The sequence below is a fragment of the Parasteatoda tepidariorum genome, chromosome 1, assembly GCF_982258835.1.
Source record: "Parasteatoda tepidariorum strain Cologne lab strain chromosome 1, Ptep-v5.0, whole genome shotgun sequence".
Classification (NCBI taxonomy): Eukaryota; Metazoa; Arthropoda; class Arachnida; order Araneae; family Theridiidae; genus Parasteatoda; species Parasteatoda tepidariorum.
In genome coordinates, this window is record NC_141755.1 from 53,666,444 (window position 1) to 53,687,111 (window position 20,668).

The following is a 20,668-nucleotide window of genomic DNA, read 5'->3' on the forward strand; positions in this document are numbered from 1 at the left end:
AAGAGTCATGCGAAAACCTTCGCTCTCACATTAAATACTACAGATATTGGTGTACTTCGGTCCCAGTCGTACATGCCTTTGTAACTCTACTCAGTATGGAAAATCATTTAATGCTTCCTAATATGGAAGTGAAAGAGGGACAAGATTCCAAAAATAACTCCTCCTTTCAAATATAAATCTAATTATTATTCAATGGTATGTTTTCAGCCTTGAATTCCCAAAATACAATAGCTCTACGCTTACTCATTAACAAAGACATTTTATGAAACCGAAAGAGTTTTAATTCTTTTATTGATACAAAAGTGTTTATTATTTTTGTATTACATATATATAAGTAGTGAGTCGTGTGTCAGTAATTCAAACGGGACATTTAAGTCTCCCAGTCCGAAAACTTATTGCCAAATTAATATTTTAATATTTAAATTAATTGTATATCTTTTAAAGACAGTATCTGAATGTAAAAAATTTCGAAGTGATGTTTATAAACCAAACTACACCGAGTTTCTTTTAAAAAATATTGCCAGCAGTTTTAAATGCAGTTTAAAGATCATGGTTGAGGGTTAATTAAAAAAACTAAATAGCAGTTTAACTTTAACTCACAGTGTTCTCGTTTGAGAACAGTTATATTTTCCAAATAAAAGTTGCATAATTATTAAATTATTAGTTTTTAAGTTTAAAAAACAAAACAGGCATATCTACCATGGCAAAACAAATAGTAATCGCTCCGGTAGTGGCGCAGTCGGGTAAGGCGTGACTCACACAGCTTGTTGGAGAGCTGGGGTAGTGAGTTCGATTCTGACAGCGAACAAAACAACAGAGGTATAAACGCAGTTGGGTGCACGTTTAATCTGTCATGGCTAAAAGTCCTCTCGTTTGTTGTGGTGAAGAAGTTTGGAAAAAGGGGTATCAGCTCAGGCACTGTCCATGCCGCCTGATTAGGGTCAAAGAATCCAACCATGGCCGTTTAAAGATAGATCCTAAAAAATAGGTGCTTGGCCATAGTTGGGTTAATATGATGTAATAAGTATCACAAATGTTCCACCTTGAATTCGTAATAAGGGAATTATTGTTTGTTTAAAAATTAGGTGGCATCTAATACCTACGTGATTTAAATATTTATACTCTACATTATAATAACATCATCGTTTGGACGTTTATGGGTAAAAACGAATGTTTGAAGTTATTATACAGTAATGTAAAAATCTCGTTTAGCAGTGGTAGCATATAGCGTACCTGCTGATTTTCATAAAAATTAAAATATTGGTAAAAGCCTTCCTATCTGTTTTCTTTTCGTCAGATTGAAAGTGCTAAACAATATAAAATGTGTTAATTTTAGTGAGTTTTTTTTTCATGAATGATGTATTTACAATTTGTGAATTTTCATAAGGTAAAATATGGACAGGATTCGCAATCTTTATAAAATTTAAAAAGAGGTAGCGAAAATTAGGAAAGTAAAAATATCTTTTAATAAATTTGTGTTCTAAACATAATTAGTCACGAAATTTTAAAATATAGAATTTTTAATTTTAAAGTGAAAACTGATAATTATAAATCTATAACTTTTTTTGTTCGAATTAACACCACTTTTTAATAGTATAAGGACTGCGTGCATCCTGCATACAAGGGTTAGACAAACATGTGGTAACACTTCGATACTAACTTCATGCAAACAATCCTTATTTTGGCAGTAAATGCAGGAATGTCGTTTAGCTGGAAGACATGTCAAAGCTCTTGTCACAACTTGGAAGATCATGCTTGAAGCTTTCAGAAATGAAGTCGCAATACAAAATTCGACGAAAATTAGGAGAGAAACTTCTTCCTAGTTTTAATACCAGCAATTTTGAAATCATTCTATGAAATTGATATATTTAAATTAGAATGCTTAACGATTTTACTTCGTACATTCATGCCTGCCAACTTGTACGGTTGTTGAAAAAGATTTTACAAAATGGTAGTAAAACAAGTAATATGGTGTTGACGCTGTTGGCGATTTTGAGTTTCGCTAGTAGCGGCAATCCTACACACTTTTCTAACGTTCAAGCTCTCGTGCTTATTGTTTTTCGTAATTTAACATATTTTGATAACTATTGTTTTATGGTTAATTGTAACCAGATTTAGATAACTATTGCCCATGGTTAATTGTAACCATATTTTGGAACATCATGATTCACTCGGAATCATTTAAGTAACTGTTTTCGTTATTGTTATTTTTGTTTACAATAAAAACTTGTTATTGTTATGAGTTATTTGCTTTAGCTATTAGTTGACTCCTATGGAAACTTTATTATTAAGGTAGGTTGGACCCTACATATGGAATAGAGAAAAATTTGGCTGTAAAACCATTTCATTTATAGCTGGCTTTAGGCAGTTGTTAGGCAGAGTTAATTTTAAACTCTTCATCATGATTTACTTTCTCTTGGGTTAGAAACATATGTGTTATAACTGTGAAAAAAATTCTTGGTTCTAATGGATCTCCTATTGTTCCTCAAAATAAGCTAGAATGAAATTATTTTCTTAATCACTTTTTTCTTTATCAGTTTTTGCTGTTTTCCGTATGGGCCTTCAACCCTGTTATTAATAAGAAACTCCAAATCATAAAATTTTTAACTGTGTGTCTGAAGTCGTTTACTGCCTTTTTCCCATCTATCTTGGAAATAGTACCAATAAGATGATACGTTCTATTGACTAGAATGTGAATTGGCGACTGAAAGTTAAATATTTTGAATAAATATGTATATTTCCAAAATTCCATAAGTTGGCTTTGACTTGAAGCTAAGCGCATGACTGCAGAAGTTGATATTTGCTTTTTTCGTCTCATTAGGATCTGTAGGTGATGTCTAGGATAATATTTCTTTAGAAAATTGTACTGATGCCATTCACCTCAGATAAATATATTTGTGTAACTATTCAACAAATATTATGTTAATAGAACCAAGCATAGTTAAAAGCTTCAGCATGAATCCAGTCACTGACAATCAACATATAATTATAATGCACCAGAGATTTCTCTATCAAAACCCACAAATATGCTTCAGTGATGCGTAATATAAGCTTTTCCAGAATAATAAAGGAAAATTCATCCAAACAGCTCTCTCCTATTTAAAAATATTTTTTTTTTTTTACCCTGTCTAAATACCATACTCTTGAACCGGAAAATAATTGTAATTTTTTATGTTCTTTCCTGGGGTAACAATGCTGATTTATTTATTTTTTCAAATCGTCTGGTTGCTCGTGAGTGATCGTCTGCTTGTCCCATTGTGACACGTTCTAATTTTCCGAGTCATTTTATCTTCAATGTTATGGAATGAAAGGATGCTTTTCAAAAACGGAAGCATAACAATTGCTTCTTCAACTTGACATTTAAAGGAACTTTGTTCTTATTATATGAGGTTAAGAAAATTAAAGAGAAAGTCTTAGTGAACAGGAACTTTTCTTAAGTGATGCTTTCATCGTGATTTTAAGATCGTGAAAATGCAAAAAAATAAGAAAGAAATGAATATTGCATTATAATTAATTTTGTTGAAGTTTTTTTTCTTCTTCCTCTCTTCATTTTTCGTTTATTTATTTTTACATAACTCGGCAGTACTCTTTTAATCATTTAAGACGTTCGACCATATCGTAAAATTACAGAGAAGTGATAAAACGTTTCCACTTTAGTACTATAGAATGCAAAAAGGTCAAACATTATCATTTATTTATTAATTTTCAAAGCAACACTTTTTGTCTTGAAATATACAAAACCCCACTGTGGAACTAAGCTTATATACTAAATGAACGATGAATTTTATAATCGTCGTTGAACAGCCGACCCAATTTTCAGTTTACTACTGAATGTTCAAATGCGCAACCTTGTAATTTTGAACAAAATCCAGAAGATAAGGGAACTCCTGGATCAAGTATTAGGAGAAATTAGCCTTTGTGGAGAACCCTATCTTGATGCAACTAGCCCAAATTTGCGTTACATGGAGTGAGAAACCACGAAACCCTCTCACGGTTAGCCTACGGACAAGGGGACTCTAACGCATAATCCGTCTGCCACTGAGTATATTTTACGTCAGCATTGTGGTCGGTGAGTGTCATGTGCGGAATTCGTATCGACCAGCCAGCGCTGGGATTCGAACCCGGTTACTTCATCAGAGGGCGAGCTCTCTATCCTCTTAGCCACCATGGTACATAATGAATTTTATTTTATTTTATAAGCGTCCTTGTACAGCCGATCCAATTTTTGGTTTTACGTTTACAAATGTTCAACACCGTAAACTTGTAATTTTGAACCCAATCCAGAAGACAAGGGAAGAAGACATTGGAAGGCGAACGCTTTGTCCCCATGTTGAATTTTATCGTTTTCTTTTCTTACTTTTTATCGAATTTATAAAATTCTTTTTAATCGTTTGGTTATTTGTTCTAATTTAATTCTATAAAACGCTAAGTGTTTTATTTAAGGGATGTCTAATATTAATGAAGACAAAAATATATTTTTTCATTGCCTCTAAAGTAAATTACGATTCGTCTTGAATATTTTAACTTTATCTGTTTTTGTGATTCATACATTTATTTCTATGTTGAATATATTACATAATTGCATGCTTGATCAATTTACGCTAGAAGAAAATAAGGATAAATGCTATTTTTAATTACTTATTTCTAATTTATCTTTCAATAAATTATTTAGGTAATGAATAATCGAAAATGTGCATTGATCATTTCAATTATTGAAAACTATGAATTTAGTTAAATAAATGGTGTTATTAACAGAAACAACATTATCAGGGTTACCAAGATAAGGAAACTTTTTAAAAAACCACCGAAATTATGAAAGATATAAAAAATTTTATGTGCTGAAATTTTTTAAAATTTGAAGGAAGTTTATAAGGGTGTAAGAAAACGTGTGCAATGTTTTTGTAAAGCTCAAGGGATTATTTTACTGAAGCCTTTTTTTCCCTTGTAGCCAGAAAGAAAAAACGTAGCTACTACGTTTTGATTTTTTTTCCTAGGTCGGCGAAACCCTAGTAATATAAACAATGTTTAAGTTTTCGACAAAGCGGACGAAAATTAAAGAAATCGTGTTGGGGAGGAGAAAAAATACTCTGTCAGAAAAAATGCCCTTTGGTGTTTTTTCAATTAATTTCAATTGATATTTTTTAGGATATTACTTATAAATGTGCACTCTATGGAATCTTTAAGGAATATTTTGGAATATTCTTTCGATATATAACTTGAATAATACATTTAAATCGCCTATATACTGTAGACATTTGTTCACACGGTAGGAATAATTTTAATTGGCTTTTTTTAGATTTGAATCCATGCTGCTACTATTTTTATAGTATTTCCCACGTAAATATTTGGGAAATTGGTGAAATCAATACGCTTTATACATAAATTTTAAATAATATTGACGAAATGAAATTACTATTGAGATATTTGGTTAAAAAAAACGCTTCTGTATAGTTTTACGTAATATTAACGGAATGTATTTTACCAGCAATCTTCGGCAAGATTGCTTTCGTATATTTTATGTATTATTAACGAAGAAAATTTACCATTTAAATTTCGGTAAGAAAGTTTTTGTACGTGTTACGCATAAATGTTGACATATATTTTACCATTTAGATTTTCGTAAAAAACTTCCGTATATTGTACGTAATATTGACGAAATAAATTTGACATTTTATTTGCGTAACAATATTTTTTTGTATGTTTTACGTAATATTGACGAAGTGAATGTATTTATAACAGTCGTTGAGCAGCCACCAATTTTATGGGTTTACGAGTACTAATGTTCAACTCCATAGCCTTGTAATTTTGATCCTAATCCAGAAGACAAGAGAACTCCTGGATCGCCTTCGTGGAGGAGTGCTGACATGAAATATCCTCAATGGTAGACGGATCAGGGGTTAGAGTCCCCTCACTGTCAGGCTAACCATGGGAGGTTCTCGTGGTCTTCCTCTCCGCAATGTGGGTTAGCTCCTTCAAAAAGTCCCCCACGAAGGCAAATTTCTCCCAATACTCGATCGAGGAGTTCCCTTGTCTTCTAGATGGGGTTCAAAATTACAAGGTTACGGAGTTGAACATTAGCAGTCGTAAATCCATAAAATTGCGTCGGCTGTTCAACGACGGTTATAAAATATAAAATCTGTCTCCTATGGATCGAAAAATATTTACTTTGAGATAATTAAATATTACAATGGTTAAAACCATAATGAAATACAATTTTTATCTTAATAATACAACCACTCATTAATCCTCTCCCCTAAAATAAAATAAAAATATTCCGTAAAATTTATTTACGGTATTTTCAGTAGATTTCTGATTTATGAATTGAAATTTAAAACGTTAATTACACAGATTTAACTCGCACATAAAAGACAAATTTAAATTGGTGATTAAACTAGAAAAACTTGAAAAAATATATGTTTTGCAACAAAATACATTGTTTAATAAATAAAATTGAACGAATTACAATGTGGAACGGTTTTTTTACGTGATATTTTTGAACGGCTGTTGGATATTTTCGCGTCGCTGGTTGAAAATCTTCAATTGGTTTCTCTCTCCAAGTTACAGTATTGGGGCAATTCAATAAAAAATTCCTATCCAGGTTTTTTTTAAAAATTCGCTCAAGTGAATAATAAGTGTCCCTGCTTCTCTGCTACGTAGGAAACTGTAGGGAGAAGGCAATAATATATTCCAGTTTACTATGCGATACGTTAAGGTCATATGTTTTTAGTTTTAAGTGTTATTTTCAAAGACAAGTACATATGTATGGCTATCCGTTCTACATTCTTTATAAACTTCAATATATTCGAATGAAAAATAAACAAAATATGACGACAAAAAATTAACCATTGTATAAATAAAAAATAAACGAAGCTTTGAAAAAAAAAAAAGAAAAACACGCAACTTTTCGAGACAAACAAATATCAGATTTTAAATCCCCACCTAAGTTTAAGTACTTGTATACATGCAACAAAAATTTAGTTCCCCAGTGTAGTAAAACCGTAGACCTTTTCTTCACGTATTGCACCTGTCACGCAGTAGAGGCTCAAGCAAGGATTCATGTCTTTTAACTGTAAAAGGGCGTTAGCAAAAAACATCGCTCATATATCTCACGATAACCTCCAAGAAAAGACTTCACGGTTATATAAACTTATCGACATTCTTTTCCATTTCTTGTGCCCCGATAGAACGCATAAATATGAAGATCTTGTGCCAATTTTCCTCTTGGCGCGTCACAGGCATCCCTTTTTTTGAGGCCCTGCTAAACAATTCGGAAGTGAAACTTTTACCGGTTCCGGGAACTACTTTTATTTAAGTGATCCTTCGCACGATACACATTTTTGAAATAATAATAACAAATACACATTGTTAAAAAACGCGCTGAAAACACAGATTTTTTTCCCCAAGGATTTTCTATGCAGGCATAAAGTTAAGCTGCCTAATTTTACGCTTTTTTCGGAATATTTTTATAACTGTACCTTAATATTTGATTTTTAGTTTGAAGATAAACACAATTTAAAATGATTTTGATCACAAAAACTTACAAATAGTTGGAAAAAAATATGTACAGTGTGCAAAAAAAGAAGAAAAAAATGGTCAAAAAGTTTTTTCAATTTATTAGATGCTCACGAAGTGTTAATCTTTATTGTTTAAAGTGAGGTGATCTCAAATATGTTGATTAATTAGTGCTGACTATATTTTAGGTTATAAACTCAGAAACCTGGCGAAATTGAAAAAATTGCTATTTGTTCTAATTATTTTTCCTCTGCCTTTTTATGACCGCTGAGAAAAACAAAAGCCGTAAGTAAAAGTTGGCAGCCTTAGTTGTTCACACTTTTTTTCACAGTGTTATGACTCGCAATGGCAGCTATTACTTTTATATTTAAAGAAGCAGCAAAATTTAGACTTAAATATTTCTTGATTTAGCCCATAAATGCTCATTCATAAACGGTGATTATATTTATGAAAGAAAAGTGGTAACCCGTATTTGCTTATGCTAGATGGAAATTTTCTTTGTTACCAAACAATTTAGTTTTAAAGAAACACTGTTATTAAATTTCAGAAGCAGAGATAAATAGTCATAGCAGATTGTTCAGATACAGGTGTTAACTTAGCTCTGATTCTTGCCTCAACTGGCTGTAAAATACTTTTTACAGCCTATCGGTTCGGAACTTAGATTAAAAAGTAACTGTCCGCTAAACTAACTTAGATGAAAAAGTAACTGTCCGCAAAACTAACTTAGATAAAAAAGTAACTGCCCGCAAAACTAACTTAGATGAAAAAGTAACTGTCCGCAAAACTAACTTAGATGAAAAAGTAACTGTCCGCTAAACTAACTTAGTTGAAAAAGTAACTGTCCGCAAAACTAATTTAGATGAAAAAGTAACTGTCCGCAAAACTATCTTGTTTTTTGCTGCATAAATGCTATTCATAACACTCCTGTGCTATTCTTTTTTCTTTTGAAAAAAATGAAGCATTATTATGAAGCATTTTTTAAGGGAAAACTAAGCACAGTTGATTTTACCTTTTGCATTCAGAGTATATTAAAATGCTGTCTAAACTAGCATAAGAACTATATCATTTAAAATACATAATAGAGTATTCAGATATAATTTTTTAAATTCTTAAAAACTGTTACCAGAGATATTTCCTTGTAGTATTTTTTTCGAGAAGAATAAAATTTTTGTAACTACCGAGATTTTTTTTAAAATTATAGCATATGTATGAAACTGCTTCTTTGCTGGAAAAAAGTTACGTTCGATAGTTTTTAATTTTATTTTATAACGGTCGATGAACAACCGACCCAATTTTTGGGTTTACGACTACTAATTTTCAACTCCGCAGCCTTGTAATTTTGAACCCATTCCAGAAGACAAGGGAACTCCTGGATCAAGTATTGGGGGGAATTTTGCCTTTGGAGGACTTTTTTGTTGTTGATGGCACTAACCCGCATTTGAGTTTCATGGAAAGGAAGACCATGAGAACCTCCCACGGTTAGCCAGATAGCAAGGGGGGCTCTATCCTATGATACGTCTACCACTGTGGATATTTCACGTCATCACTATGGTCGCTGCAAGCCGGATTACGGATTCGTATCGACCAGTAGTCGCAGGGATTCGAACCCGGTTCACCTCATTGGAAGGAGAACACTCTATCCCCTGGCCATCGCGGCTGACGTTAGATAGTTAAAAAAAGAAAGAAAAAGAATTGGTTTACTCCTCCCGAAAACTAGATGTAACTAAAATAGTTATACTATTAGCTCCCCCCCCCCGTGCTAATGGAATTTAAAGAAGTTTCGTTTCCGCTAGCAAAGACGCCAACCCAGAAATCCTAGCTACCCGGAATATTTAAAGTGTTTAAACTTAGTTTGTTTAATTTAGTCTGTACTTACATATATTATTCCAAGATTATTAGGTCTTATATATTTATTTAACGTTTTTTTTATAGTGATGCTCCCACAAAATCTTTAAAAATAAATTCTTTGATCAAAAATTAAATAGTCGAGCATAACATTCACAACCACAAATAACATTCAAAAAAAAAAAAAAATCTTCCGGAAAAGTGGAGGAAGATGGCATTAGCAACCACTAGGAAAAACTTGGCAATTCAAGTTTTAGCAGTTATGATTGCTGATTCCATCTTATTTCAATTTCAAACCTTCCTTTTCATAATATACATTTAGTAAAGTGTATTTCATAATATACATTTAAAGTGTATTTCATAATATACATCTAATAAAGTGTATATTTACACATTTAGAAAAGTGTATATTATGTATTTAGAAAAGTGTATATTATATATTTAGAAAAGTGTATATTATTATCATTTTATTTATTGTTGCCATTTATTATTTTATTTATTTGCTTATTCAGAATTAATGATATGTATGTAAACTAGTAAAATAAAATACAAAAATAAGTAAATACCATTGATAAAAAGTGGTCAAGCACGAATTTTTGAAATACTTTTTTATTTTATTTTATTATGACTGCATCTGAGTTATTTATCCCTTTTTAGAAAATCTGGCAGCAAAACGAATAGCCCAAAACATGTAATTCTAGCTCAAACGATATAGATTATTTCCGCGCATCAGGCTATCAATTTAGATAGAAATTGTAAATACATACTAATCAACTTGGAAAGGTAAAATTTTCCTATTAGATTTACAAACAAATTGCCATAAACTTCTTTTTAAAGTGACCGTTTCAATTCAAAGACATTACTTCAAATTTATGGCAACAGTTCCCTTGATCGGCGATGTTAACAAGCTCAATTTTAAATTTATATGTTTTGTCTTTACCATTTGTTGTGGTTTGTGGTTTCAGGTCTTTTTGAAAGCATCACTATGGATGCCCAAGCATAGCTGAAAGTCATTTGAAGTTTATTAATAAAAGGAACCATTCTGAAGGGAGGATTATTTCTTGGATGAAAGGGCGTGAAATGGCGCAAAAAATCCTGTATGCTCTACCGCAAAATGGCATCATAGTTTTTCTTCTTTGTATATTTTTTTATATTGAGAGCAAAATCGAAAGAAATAGGTTAATTTGATAGAATTTTTTCCTCGTGTAAAAAATGAAGTATTTTAAAACTTAAACTTTAAAAGAAATGCATTTATGGAACATAATTGGTTATGATGAAAAAAATACTTGTTTTTTAATCACATGTTTAAATGTAAACTGTTTTAGTAGTTCAAGTCAATTAATGAGATTATTCACTAAAAGTAATAACAAAAATGTTATTTGTTTTAAAATTCAATCGTTTCTTTCAAGTGAAGCTAACAAGTGTTTCAGTAGAATTTAAATTTTTAATGCACAATTTTCTTTGATTTTTCTATTTAATTTCGGTAAAATATAAAATTTTCCTTCATTGTACCAGAAAATCTGAAAGTCAACATTTTCCGTTGAGTTCCGACTCGCACATAATCATTTTGGTAAATGTCCGAAGTATTTTATATCAGTTTTTTTACCCACTTATGTTAGGGAAGGTTTATTTGCAACCTACGATTGTTCTAGATAAGAAAAAAAAAGTACGAATGCAGGGAATACTGGGAAAGTGTTTTTCAAGAAATGGCTCTTAATAAGAATTGAAATAAATAAAGAAAGAAAAAAACATGAATTTATGGTATACACATACAGCAGTGTTTCTCAAACTTATGACTTTTGTGTACCCTCTCTAAATTTTTCGTAACGCTGTGTAAAACTAATAAAAAAAATGAATGTATTTTTTACTATTCAAAGCTCAGCCCCGTCCCGCCCCCTAGCGGGGGCATACGGGGTGAAAATTTATTCATCAACAAAAGGATACAATACAATTTCCAGTTTGAAAACAAAAGAAGATGAGAATTTACAATGATAAACATGAATAATTTGTATTTTTTACTATAAAAAAATTGCACAAAAGTTAAAAATCACAACTAGCTGTTGACACCAACTGTTAACTCTGCAAAAAATAACCAATGGAAAAATACCTAATCGTAAATTTTTCATGGCTAGCTTAGTTTTTAAATAAAAATTTTTGAAATTTTCGTTTCTTGCAAGATACTTCGCATAAGAACGCGTACCCCCGCTAAACTGTTCCCGTACCCCGGGGGGTACGTGTACCACAGTTTGGGAAACGCTGACATACAGGATTGCGTAACCGGACAACAGGTTTTTAATTTTAAAAAATTCATTTTCAGGGACAAAGTTCAAAGGAACCATCTATAAAAAAAAACATTATATTTTTATAATTACCATTATATTTTTATAATTTTTATATATAGTTTATGTCAGCTCATTAATCACATTGCCCAGTATGCCCATTCTGCTTTTTAAGTTTATGGGTTACATGGTACAATAAACCAAAGTAAGATATCATCCTGATGAGATTTTCAAGAACTGTGCCTATTTTAATTTTCAGAGCTTAAATCTTAAATACGCTCATTAATTTATATTAACCATTTGTTAAATTATGGAATCAGGCACAAATTTTCACTTTTTCTAATTAAATGTACCTTTTATAGACGGATTTAAATTCTTAACTATCAAAATATAAAGTTGTAACCGCAGTGTGGAAGTCATGGTCTCAAATTTTTAATTTAGGATAGCAGTCAAAAGCTTTGATATTAAAATTGAACTTTTTGGAAATTAACATATTTCGAGAACTTTATAAGGAAATCGGAAAATTTTTAAGCACTGTTTGCATTCAATAAATATTTTTTAATAATGGTCAAAAAAATTTGAACTGTAAAATACATACATTTTTATATAATTTCAACTATGTAATTTTATTTGACAAAAAATGAAATTTGAAACAATCTAATTATATCTCGAAGAATGAAAACCTGAAAATACTTTTAAAATTTTATTTTATGATAAAATTATTATTTAAAAGAAGAAAAAAAACATTATAATTTCAGGAACTGTAAAGAGGAATTCAGTAAAATAATTTTAAGATAATATTATTGTTATCTTGGAAAGCTTTTTTTAGAGTACTTATCACTAGAAAAGTTAAAACTTAATTTTGAACTAAGTCTAAAAATTATGTATAGTGCTGCCATCTTTCTTGTTATTTAAGTACTACATTGCATCTCTAAATTAGAACATTTTTTTTTGTTTTTGGTTTTCTCATCTGTCAACAATCTGAAATTATTTTAGCATAGCAAATACTCTTTCAGTTGCTTTTATTAATTGTTTTTTCATAAAAAGTGAACAAATGTGAATGCTGCTCACTTTTGACACTACTCACTTTTCTCCCTTTAAACTTATGAAAACTGCTCCAAAAGACAGGATTTATCTATTAGATTCAAGCAGAAAGATGAAGAAACGCCATTTTTCATGATTAGAAACCCTTTCTCATTTTTAATAAATTGAGTTCCTCAATCTGCTACATTCGAAAAAAATGCCTTAAACACAATTTTTATACAACTTATTTAATAATTAACCTTATTTCTTTAAACTAATAAATTTATGGAACTTATTGGGCGGGTTTTCTTTTCCTGGTTAGCAGTACTCCACTGTCTTTAATAAGGGAAGGAAAATAGCAGTAAAAATTTAAAAAAAAAAAAAAAAAAAAAAAAAAAATTTTTTTTCTTAAGAGATTTATACGATTATACGACGCATATTCTTAACATTTGAGATTGAAGAGAAATATTTTTTTTTTACCGTGTTAATCAAATAAAACATTTTTTTAAAAAAATAAATGAAATTTTTATGAAACTTTGATCAGAATTTAAAAACCTGACCAATCCCTTAAATTGTTTGAATATAGTGGCGGAAAAATTTCTTTTTTATTCTAATGTATTAAAATATAAATACATTACCTAACATTTTTACATGCTAAAACATTATTATATTCATCACTAGGAAAAAATATTTACAGTAATTCCGTTGTAGTTCGAGTTTATGACGGCGTGTTAAATCGGCGTTAATATTTAAACACATTGATATTTAATATTTAAATACTTACATTTCACCATTTCTCACATATGACATAAATATCTATGTTCCTACCTGATAAGATCCTCCATACTCCTCTGACCAGTGGCCGATTTCTATCACAAGGCCTGAGAGGACCCTAATTGTTGAAAATAATATTTATTTTTTAATAAATTAATTTTCTTGTTTTTTTTTCTTCTTACGAATTGTCTATTAGAATTATGAGTTAACGAAGATTGTAAAAGATACAAGCTCAAATGTAAAAATATATCAAATTTTATCTACGTTATAAACAATTTAAAAACACTTTATTATTAAACAACGAGTAAATTTCGCTTAAAGCAACAACCAGAGGGCCCCTGACAGCTTTTCTGCTGTCGGTTTTAATCCTCTCAGATTTTTACTTTAAAATAGTATGTAAATAACCCGTAAATGATTTGTAAATAGTATCTATTAATGTTATTTAATTCATATGCTTAACTTGTCCCTCGATACATAACTTCACATTCCTTTATGTTTGTCCTCCTATATTCGTTTAATCCAAGCCAAATTTTTATCACCTTCTATTATTACCGTATCAAATGAGTCAGCAACAGCCTTCGACAGGATAAATGTCCCCAAAAAAATTTTTTATTAAAATATATATTTTTTGAAATAGGAACGTTGTTTCTCAAAATTAAATTTCAAAAAGACAAATATTTGAGTTGGCTCTTTCTTTTAAAAGCACTTGGGAGCTATCTGGTGTAAGTTGGGTTGATAACTAAACTAAAAACAAACCTTCATCTTATTGCAAATGATTTTTATAAATGCTAGTTATATTATTTAAAGAATTAATAAAAATTAATTTATATAAAATAATGAATATTTAAAATATTTAATTTATATACTCTGAAATATTCATAAAATCATTTTATTAAATTCAATGCTTGTTACATATAATTCGTTTGTAAATATCTGAAGTTAAATGCTTTCATATTCAGATGACGTAAACGAAAGGTATCTTCTGTGTCTCTTTTCAAAACAAAACAAAAGTGTTTACTTAATACTAAACCTGACGAGTTTTCCTGTATTGCCTCGCCGAAAGCAAGAACAGGAACACAAAAAACATCAACCAGAGGAATTCACTTCGTTTTATCGTCTTCCTCTTATGTAAGTAAGGATTTTTTTTTTCGTCGTTAAAAAGGATTAAAAAATATTTTCTTGTTTATATACACTCATGTTTGAGAAAATTGCAACAGCGTAAAGGAATTACGCAAATTGAACCAAACTAACATGAAATGTAATGTGAAATAAGACATACAAATGAAAACAATTTCAAAGAGATTGCTCATGTTTATTTGTACCACTATCGATAATATGCGGAATAAATTTCACTTATTTCTGACAGTTCCTTCAAGGTGTTGCAATTTTCACCAGCATTAGTGTATAATTATTATTTGTTTAATTCCAGCTATCTTTTAGTAATGATAGTTTTGTTCTTTATATAATACGGCCAACGATAAAAACCCGTAAAAAAAAACTTTTTTAAACCTTAAACCTAATTGTTTTTTTACCAATAATTTTTATCAAAATTATGAAATACGTATATAGTTTTGGTATGTTTTTAAATAAGATACCTCTACAAAGATTTGATGCCAGGTGCATGCGTCTCAAACGGGTTAAGTGGGTAGTGTTGAGCAATGGCAGCACTGGACCGCCTGTTTCCTGTGTGTGAATTGGGCTATTTCAAGCATATCGTTTCTTTAAAATTTTTTGGACAATATGTATAATTTCAACTTTTTGATACTTTAATTTACAAAATTACTTATGATACTAAATTCAATCAAACAAAAAAGTGGTTCTGATGGACTGAAAACAATTAAAACTAACATTTTAACCAGACTCAGAGCTCTAATTAAAGTTTAAAACATTTTAACGAGTTGGAAAGTGGTAAAAATTTTAATAATCTAAGAATTACCATTGGCGATAAATTTTGTTTGAAAGGGTCAGATAAGGATAAAAGTAGTATTATCTTCAGAACTTCAATTGAAACATTATATCCTTAGCTAGTCGAAAAGTATTTGAAACTTATAGTGACAATGATTTCTTCTTTCCGATAATATGACGATAGATTTTACTTGTAGTAATTGGGAAACGATTGTCGTAAATTTCTTTGCCATCGAACACAGAAAGAAGAACGGTTATAATTTATAAATTCTATCTCTTTAGCTACTCGGATAATTGCCCGAATTTCGTTTGATTATTAATTCTAATTGGCGATAATACAACGATAAATCCGGTTCTTAATAATTGAAACATCAATTGACATCAATGAATTGACATCAAACATGCAACTCCGGGCATAATTTTATCATTCCTGCTAGTCGAAGTAAAGTCGTAAAGGCAAAAATTCATGAATAGAAAAATTCTTTTATGAATAATAGCATGCGAAATTCTATTTTTAGCAATCCGAAAATAACAGAAAATTGGTTAGTAATTAAGTAAAAAATTTCTTACATTTTAATTTTTAACCCATTAAAGTCCGGGCACTCTAAAATGCCGCTTAAACTAATGTAAGCATGAGGACAACGGAAGACGAAATGTGTAAAAAGTGTTGATTAATAAAAGTCTATAAAAAGAGATTAAAAACTGCCGTTTTTCTACCATTATTTCTTTTACTGTAGTATTCAAAGCAAAATTTTTTTGTTTTAAATTTAAATAATTTGCACTGTAAGTCACGGCGGTAGTTATAATTTTAAAATTAAGTAGATTAAATAAATAAAAATTTTAAAAAAATTTCTGCCACTTTTTACATTTTCAGTCGCATTATTGTGTATGTATTAAATTATTTAAATGTATAACACAATATTTTTGAACAATAACTGGCATTCATAAGGTGTTTTGTTTACTAATTATGGAAGAATGGCAGGAATGCCACAAGTGACTAAAAATTTAAAAAGTGGTAAAAACTCAATTCACTTTTAATTATTTATTATCTTGTTAATTATTTATTATCTTTTTAATTACACAATCGTAAAATTCTTTTCAAATACTAGTTACCACTTTTTATTTCAAAAACACTGTCCTAACTTATAAATACCCTGAGTAATTGCAAAAAAGTCTTAAAAGCCGCCATAATGTTGCTTAAATCAAAATGTTTTTAAATCATTGTATATAATTTCACGATGTATGGGTTAGGGGCCGCTGCGCGACCCAGGAACCCAATTTTTGCTAAATAAAGAAAGAAATTGCAAAAATTATTTTAAATTAAGTTTCAAAATCCAAAGATTAAACCGTAAAGGTATAAATTTTGCTACCGCTTTAATTGGAATAAAATCTTACGTTATATTCGTAAAAGCTGTAAAGGGCTAGAAAGTTCCCATTTAAAGTAGTTTAGGAAAAATGTTAGTGTAGGAAGTACCGGGCAATGACCTTTAATATTAAAAAAATCGGTGCAGGTAGGCAAAAATTAGTAAGTATACGTTGATCAATGGCTCTTAGAATTAAAGAAACAGATTAGGGAATAATAACTGTTAAGCGTAAACCGAGCAACAGCCTGACTACTTCTTGCCAGGTAATTATCTCAGCTAATCCAGTTATTTTCAGTACAATTATGAGCAATAACTGGTTTTTAGATAAATGTGATAAGAGAGCAAAGTAATCACATTTCCCATTGTATACTTAAAGAGTACTTTTTACACTTTTTTTTAATGTTAAGGGCCGCTGCACGATAGATATATGCTGAGTAATCATTACACTGATATTTTTAGTCGTTAAAGGTTTTTTATTGTTATTCTTAATCTAAGAGTGATATTTCGTGTAAAATGTAATGAATTTAAAAATATGAAATAAAAAACATTTCACAACATGTAAAACTTGGAGCATAGAATGCCTTATAATTTTAAACGCAAGCCAAAAGACAAGGGAAATCGTGGTATTGGGAGAAATTTGCCTTCGTGGTGGACTTTTTGAGGGAACTAGCCCACATTTATGTTGCATAGAGAGGGAAACCACGAAAATCTCCCACTGGTAGCCTGAAGGCAAGGGGACTCTAACCCACGATCCATCTACCACTGAAGATATTTTACGTCAAAACTGTAGTCGGTGCAATTCGCATCAACCAGCCATCGCTGGAATTCGAACCATCGGCTACTAGTTGTGCTCATTTCAGTTATTTTCTTGCGTTGCTTATCTTACATGAGTTGTTCTTTCTGTATTCAGTTTCAGAAAAAATGACAACCAGCTGGTTCCTGCTTTTGTCAATGTTTTTTATTGCTTGTACTGGTATTGACGCAGCTTATACTGCTGCTGCATATGATCATGCTCGAGTTGGAAGATTAAATGATCCCCCGAATCTTGTTGTGGAAATGAACTTAAAGAAATACATAAAGGCTGGAAAAATCGCAAAATCAAAAGTAAGATTTAGATTTTTGATGGTTCTTAACTGCTAACGTTCTTATTTTGAAGCGTTACTATACTTATAATAGTAATTAAAAAAAAAACAGTAACTGAGTTTACCCAGTCATTGTTAATAATTTTAACCCTTTTGTATTTAGCATTCTTGCAAAAAAAATTCTTTTTTTGAAAATTGGTATCAGAAGCATTTATTTTGTAGAAATAAAATAGTTCTGCACACCTGTTTTAATAATTCCTGTTTCTATTTCAGTAGTTTATATTTGGATCTGAAGTCACTGTGTTGACTCGGTTGATTGCGGAGGGAAACAACCTTTTGAATTAATCATAAATGTATTTTCTTTTTTATTGCAAAATCATTTTCAGCGATGCTACGGACGACTAAAAATGTAAAAAGTGGTAGAAACTAATTTCATTTTTTTTTTTATATTAACGCATGTGGCAGTCAACGTGCTAATACTTTAGGTTTCAAACCAATAGCAATTTGAGTGTCTCGTATATGCGCCGCATATCCATTGTCGCTCTTGTGACGTTTTTCACCTTCAGACTGTTTTTTGGACTTTCATTGTGCGTTTTTCGTTACATATTTAAATATTTTCTTTTCTTTATTATACTATCTCAGTGTAAAATTTCAAGATGAATGCTTAAAGGGCCGACTGCGGCCTCAAACACCCAGATAACAAATTTGTTCACTCATATTTACCAGGGTTTTATTCTTTTATTGATTTTAATTTTTCAATCTTAACTATTTAATTTTTAATAACAGTTATTATTAAACTATTCTTCAATATTTTTATCATTCTAGAACTGAAACTTTTTTTTCAGGGAGCTGATATCATTGTCTATCCAGAATACGGAATATTTTATCCCGGTAACAGGACACAACTAAAGCATTTTCTTGAAGATGTACCAGATCCTAAGAAGACACGAACTGCCCCTTGCGATGAAGTTGAACTTTACATGAAAAGACCAATACTCTACACACTCAGTTGCGTAGCAAAACATAATGCCATGTATGTAGTAGCAAACATGGGGGACATTAAAGATTGCTCCGGAGTTTCCGAATGTCCAGAAGATGGAGTTTTTCACTTCAATGCAAATGTTGTTTTCGACCGAAATGGGAGATTAATACTCAGATACTATAAAGAACATTTATTCTTTGAATTAGGCATGGATCTGGCGAGAGAGGAACAAGATCCCGTATTCACAACCGATTTCGGTACATTTGCCACTTATATTTGCTTCGACATATTATTTAAAAGAATGAGCCAAGTTGCCAAATGGCCGCAAATCGATGGCATAATGTTTACGAGTATGTGGGCCGAAAACCCTCCTCAAGGATTATCAGTTGCATTTTGGCAAGGTTGGGCATTAGGAAACAACGCTACCATAGTTGTCTCAAACATTCAAAGTCCTTCTCGATACGCACTTGGAAGTGGAATATTCCATAAAACACATGGATCTCTGGGATATACGTACAATCCAGATAGAGTATCAAAGGTAGTGGTTGCTAAAGTTCCTGTTTCACACCAACCAGTACTGACCTCAAGGCCTTCATTGACTGCTTTCACTGACACTAAAGTTTGGGATATGAAAAGTGAAGAAGAAGACGTTCCTAAAGTTTGTTCCAACCTTTTAATCGATGCTACGGATGATTCAACAGAGAAATTGTATTGTTCTGATGAAAAGACTACAAATTACACTCTTGTAAAATTGCCAAAATCTGGAAGACACGTAAAAGCTTGTAATAAGGGCATGTGCTGTTCTGTAAGTTATTCTGCTGAAACTATAGAGGAGGACTACTACCTGGGTGTCTACAACGGGACAATAAACGTTTACGATTTAAATAGATATTATTGGTGTGAAGAGAATTGTTTCCTCGCTAGGTGTGACGCTATTAAAGGTAGGCCTTGTTCTACTTTCCCAAGAAAAACAAACACAGTGTTTTATCATGTGGAATTGAAATCCAATTTCTCAACTCCATTTGTTTATCCCTCTGTGGTCAGTAGTAAGAGTAGATTGGTTCCCATGACTGAATGGGAGTTTGACGTAGGGCACAGTTCTGATTCTCAAAGCTCCATACACTTTCATAGCAAGTATGGCGAACAATTGTTGTCAGTGGGATTTAGAGCTCGTTGTTTTGATAGGGATCCACCTTATGTAAGATAAGAAAACAAAATGGCAGTTCTGTATGAAGCTAAGATATTATTTGCTTTATTAAATGCTTGACTTTTGCTTGACTATATATTATTTTGCATTTTTTTTTCATTCCTACATTATTCACTAATAAAAATAAATTCACGTTTAAATAAATAATGCTATATTAAATGGATTGTATGAAAAGCTATCTTATTTCAATGAAGTAATTTTTTTGTATTTCAAGCAATTACAAAAGTTAATGTAAATGAAAACACAAAAATTAGTGCATCCTTTCGTTGTATTTATTCCATGAGAAAAGTATTTTCCGAAGAAAAATATTATGCATAAAACTGTTTTAAGATGTTTTGAAAAGACGTGATCGAATCTTACAAAAATTGTATTACTCATTTTAATGCAAAATTTGTACAAGATATGAATTGCAAAAACATTTTTACTCGATTTTTTTATATAACATAAAACTTGGAAATTGTTGTTTTATTAATTAGGCATTGTTGCAAACTAATAAGCATATATTTGAACTTAGCTTTCGGTTTTGCATAAAAACAAATATTTTTAAATTTTTGTTATTCAAGCAGAAATAAAGTATTTTGCCCTTAATAACAACCCGTACAAACTCGGCATTTACCCTTTGTTCTCGAGGTTTTTCACAACGGTTTAAAGAAATCAATGCAGAGATGCTATGCACCACTTTGAGGAAAAATTTT

At 30.8% G+C, this 20,668-nt stretch overlaps 1 protein-coding gene across 1 annotated transcript; it reads left to right on the forward strand.

Annotated features, from left to right (window-relative positions):
* The first annotated feature begins 14,398 nt into the window (after positions 1-14,398).
* Positions 14,399-20,049, forward strand: LOC139424765 (pantetheinase). Its single transcript, XM_087164077.1, has 3 exons — positions 14,399-14,565; positions 17,613-17,806; positions 18,630-20,049. Exons 2-3 carry the CDS (start codon positions 17,624-17,626, stop codon positions 19,971-19,973), a joined length of 1,527 nt encoding a protein of 508 aa, XP_087020203.1. The 5' UTR covers positions 14,399-14,565; positions 17,613-17,623; the 3' UTR covers positions 19,974-20,049.
* Positions 20,050-20,668: the final 619 nt, after the last annotated feature.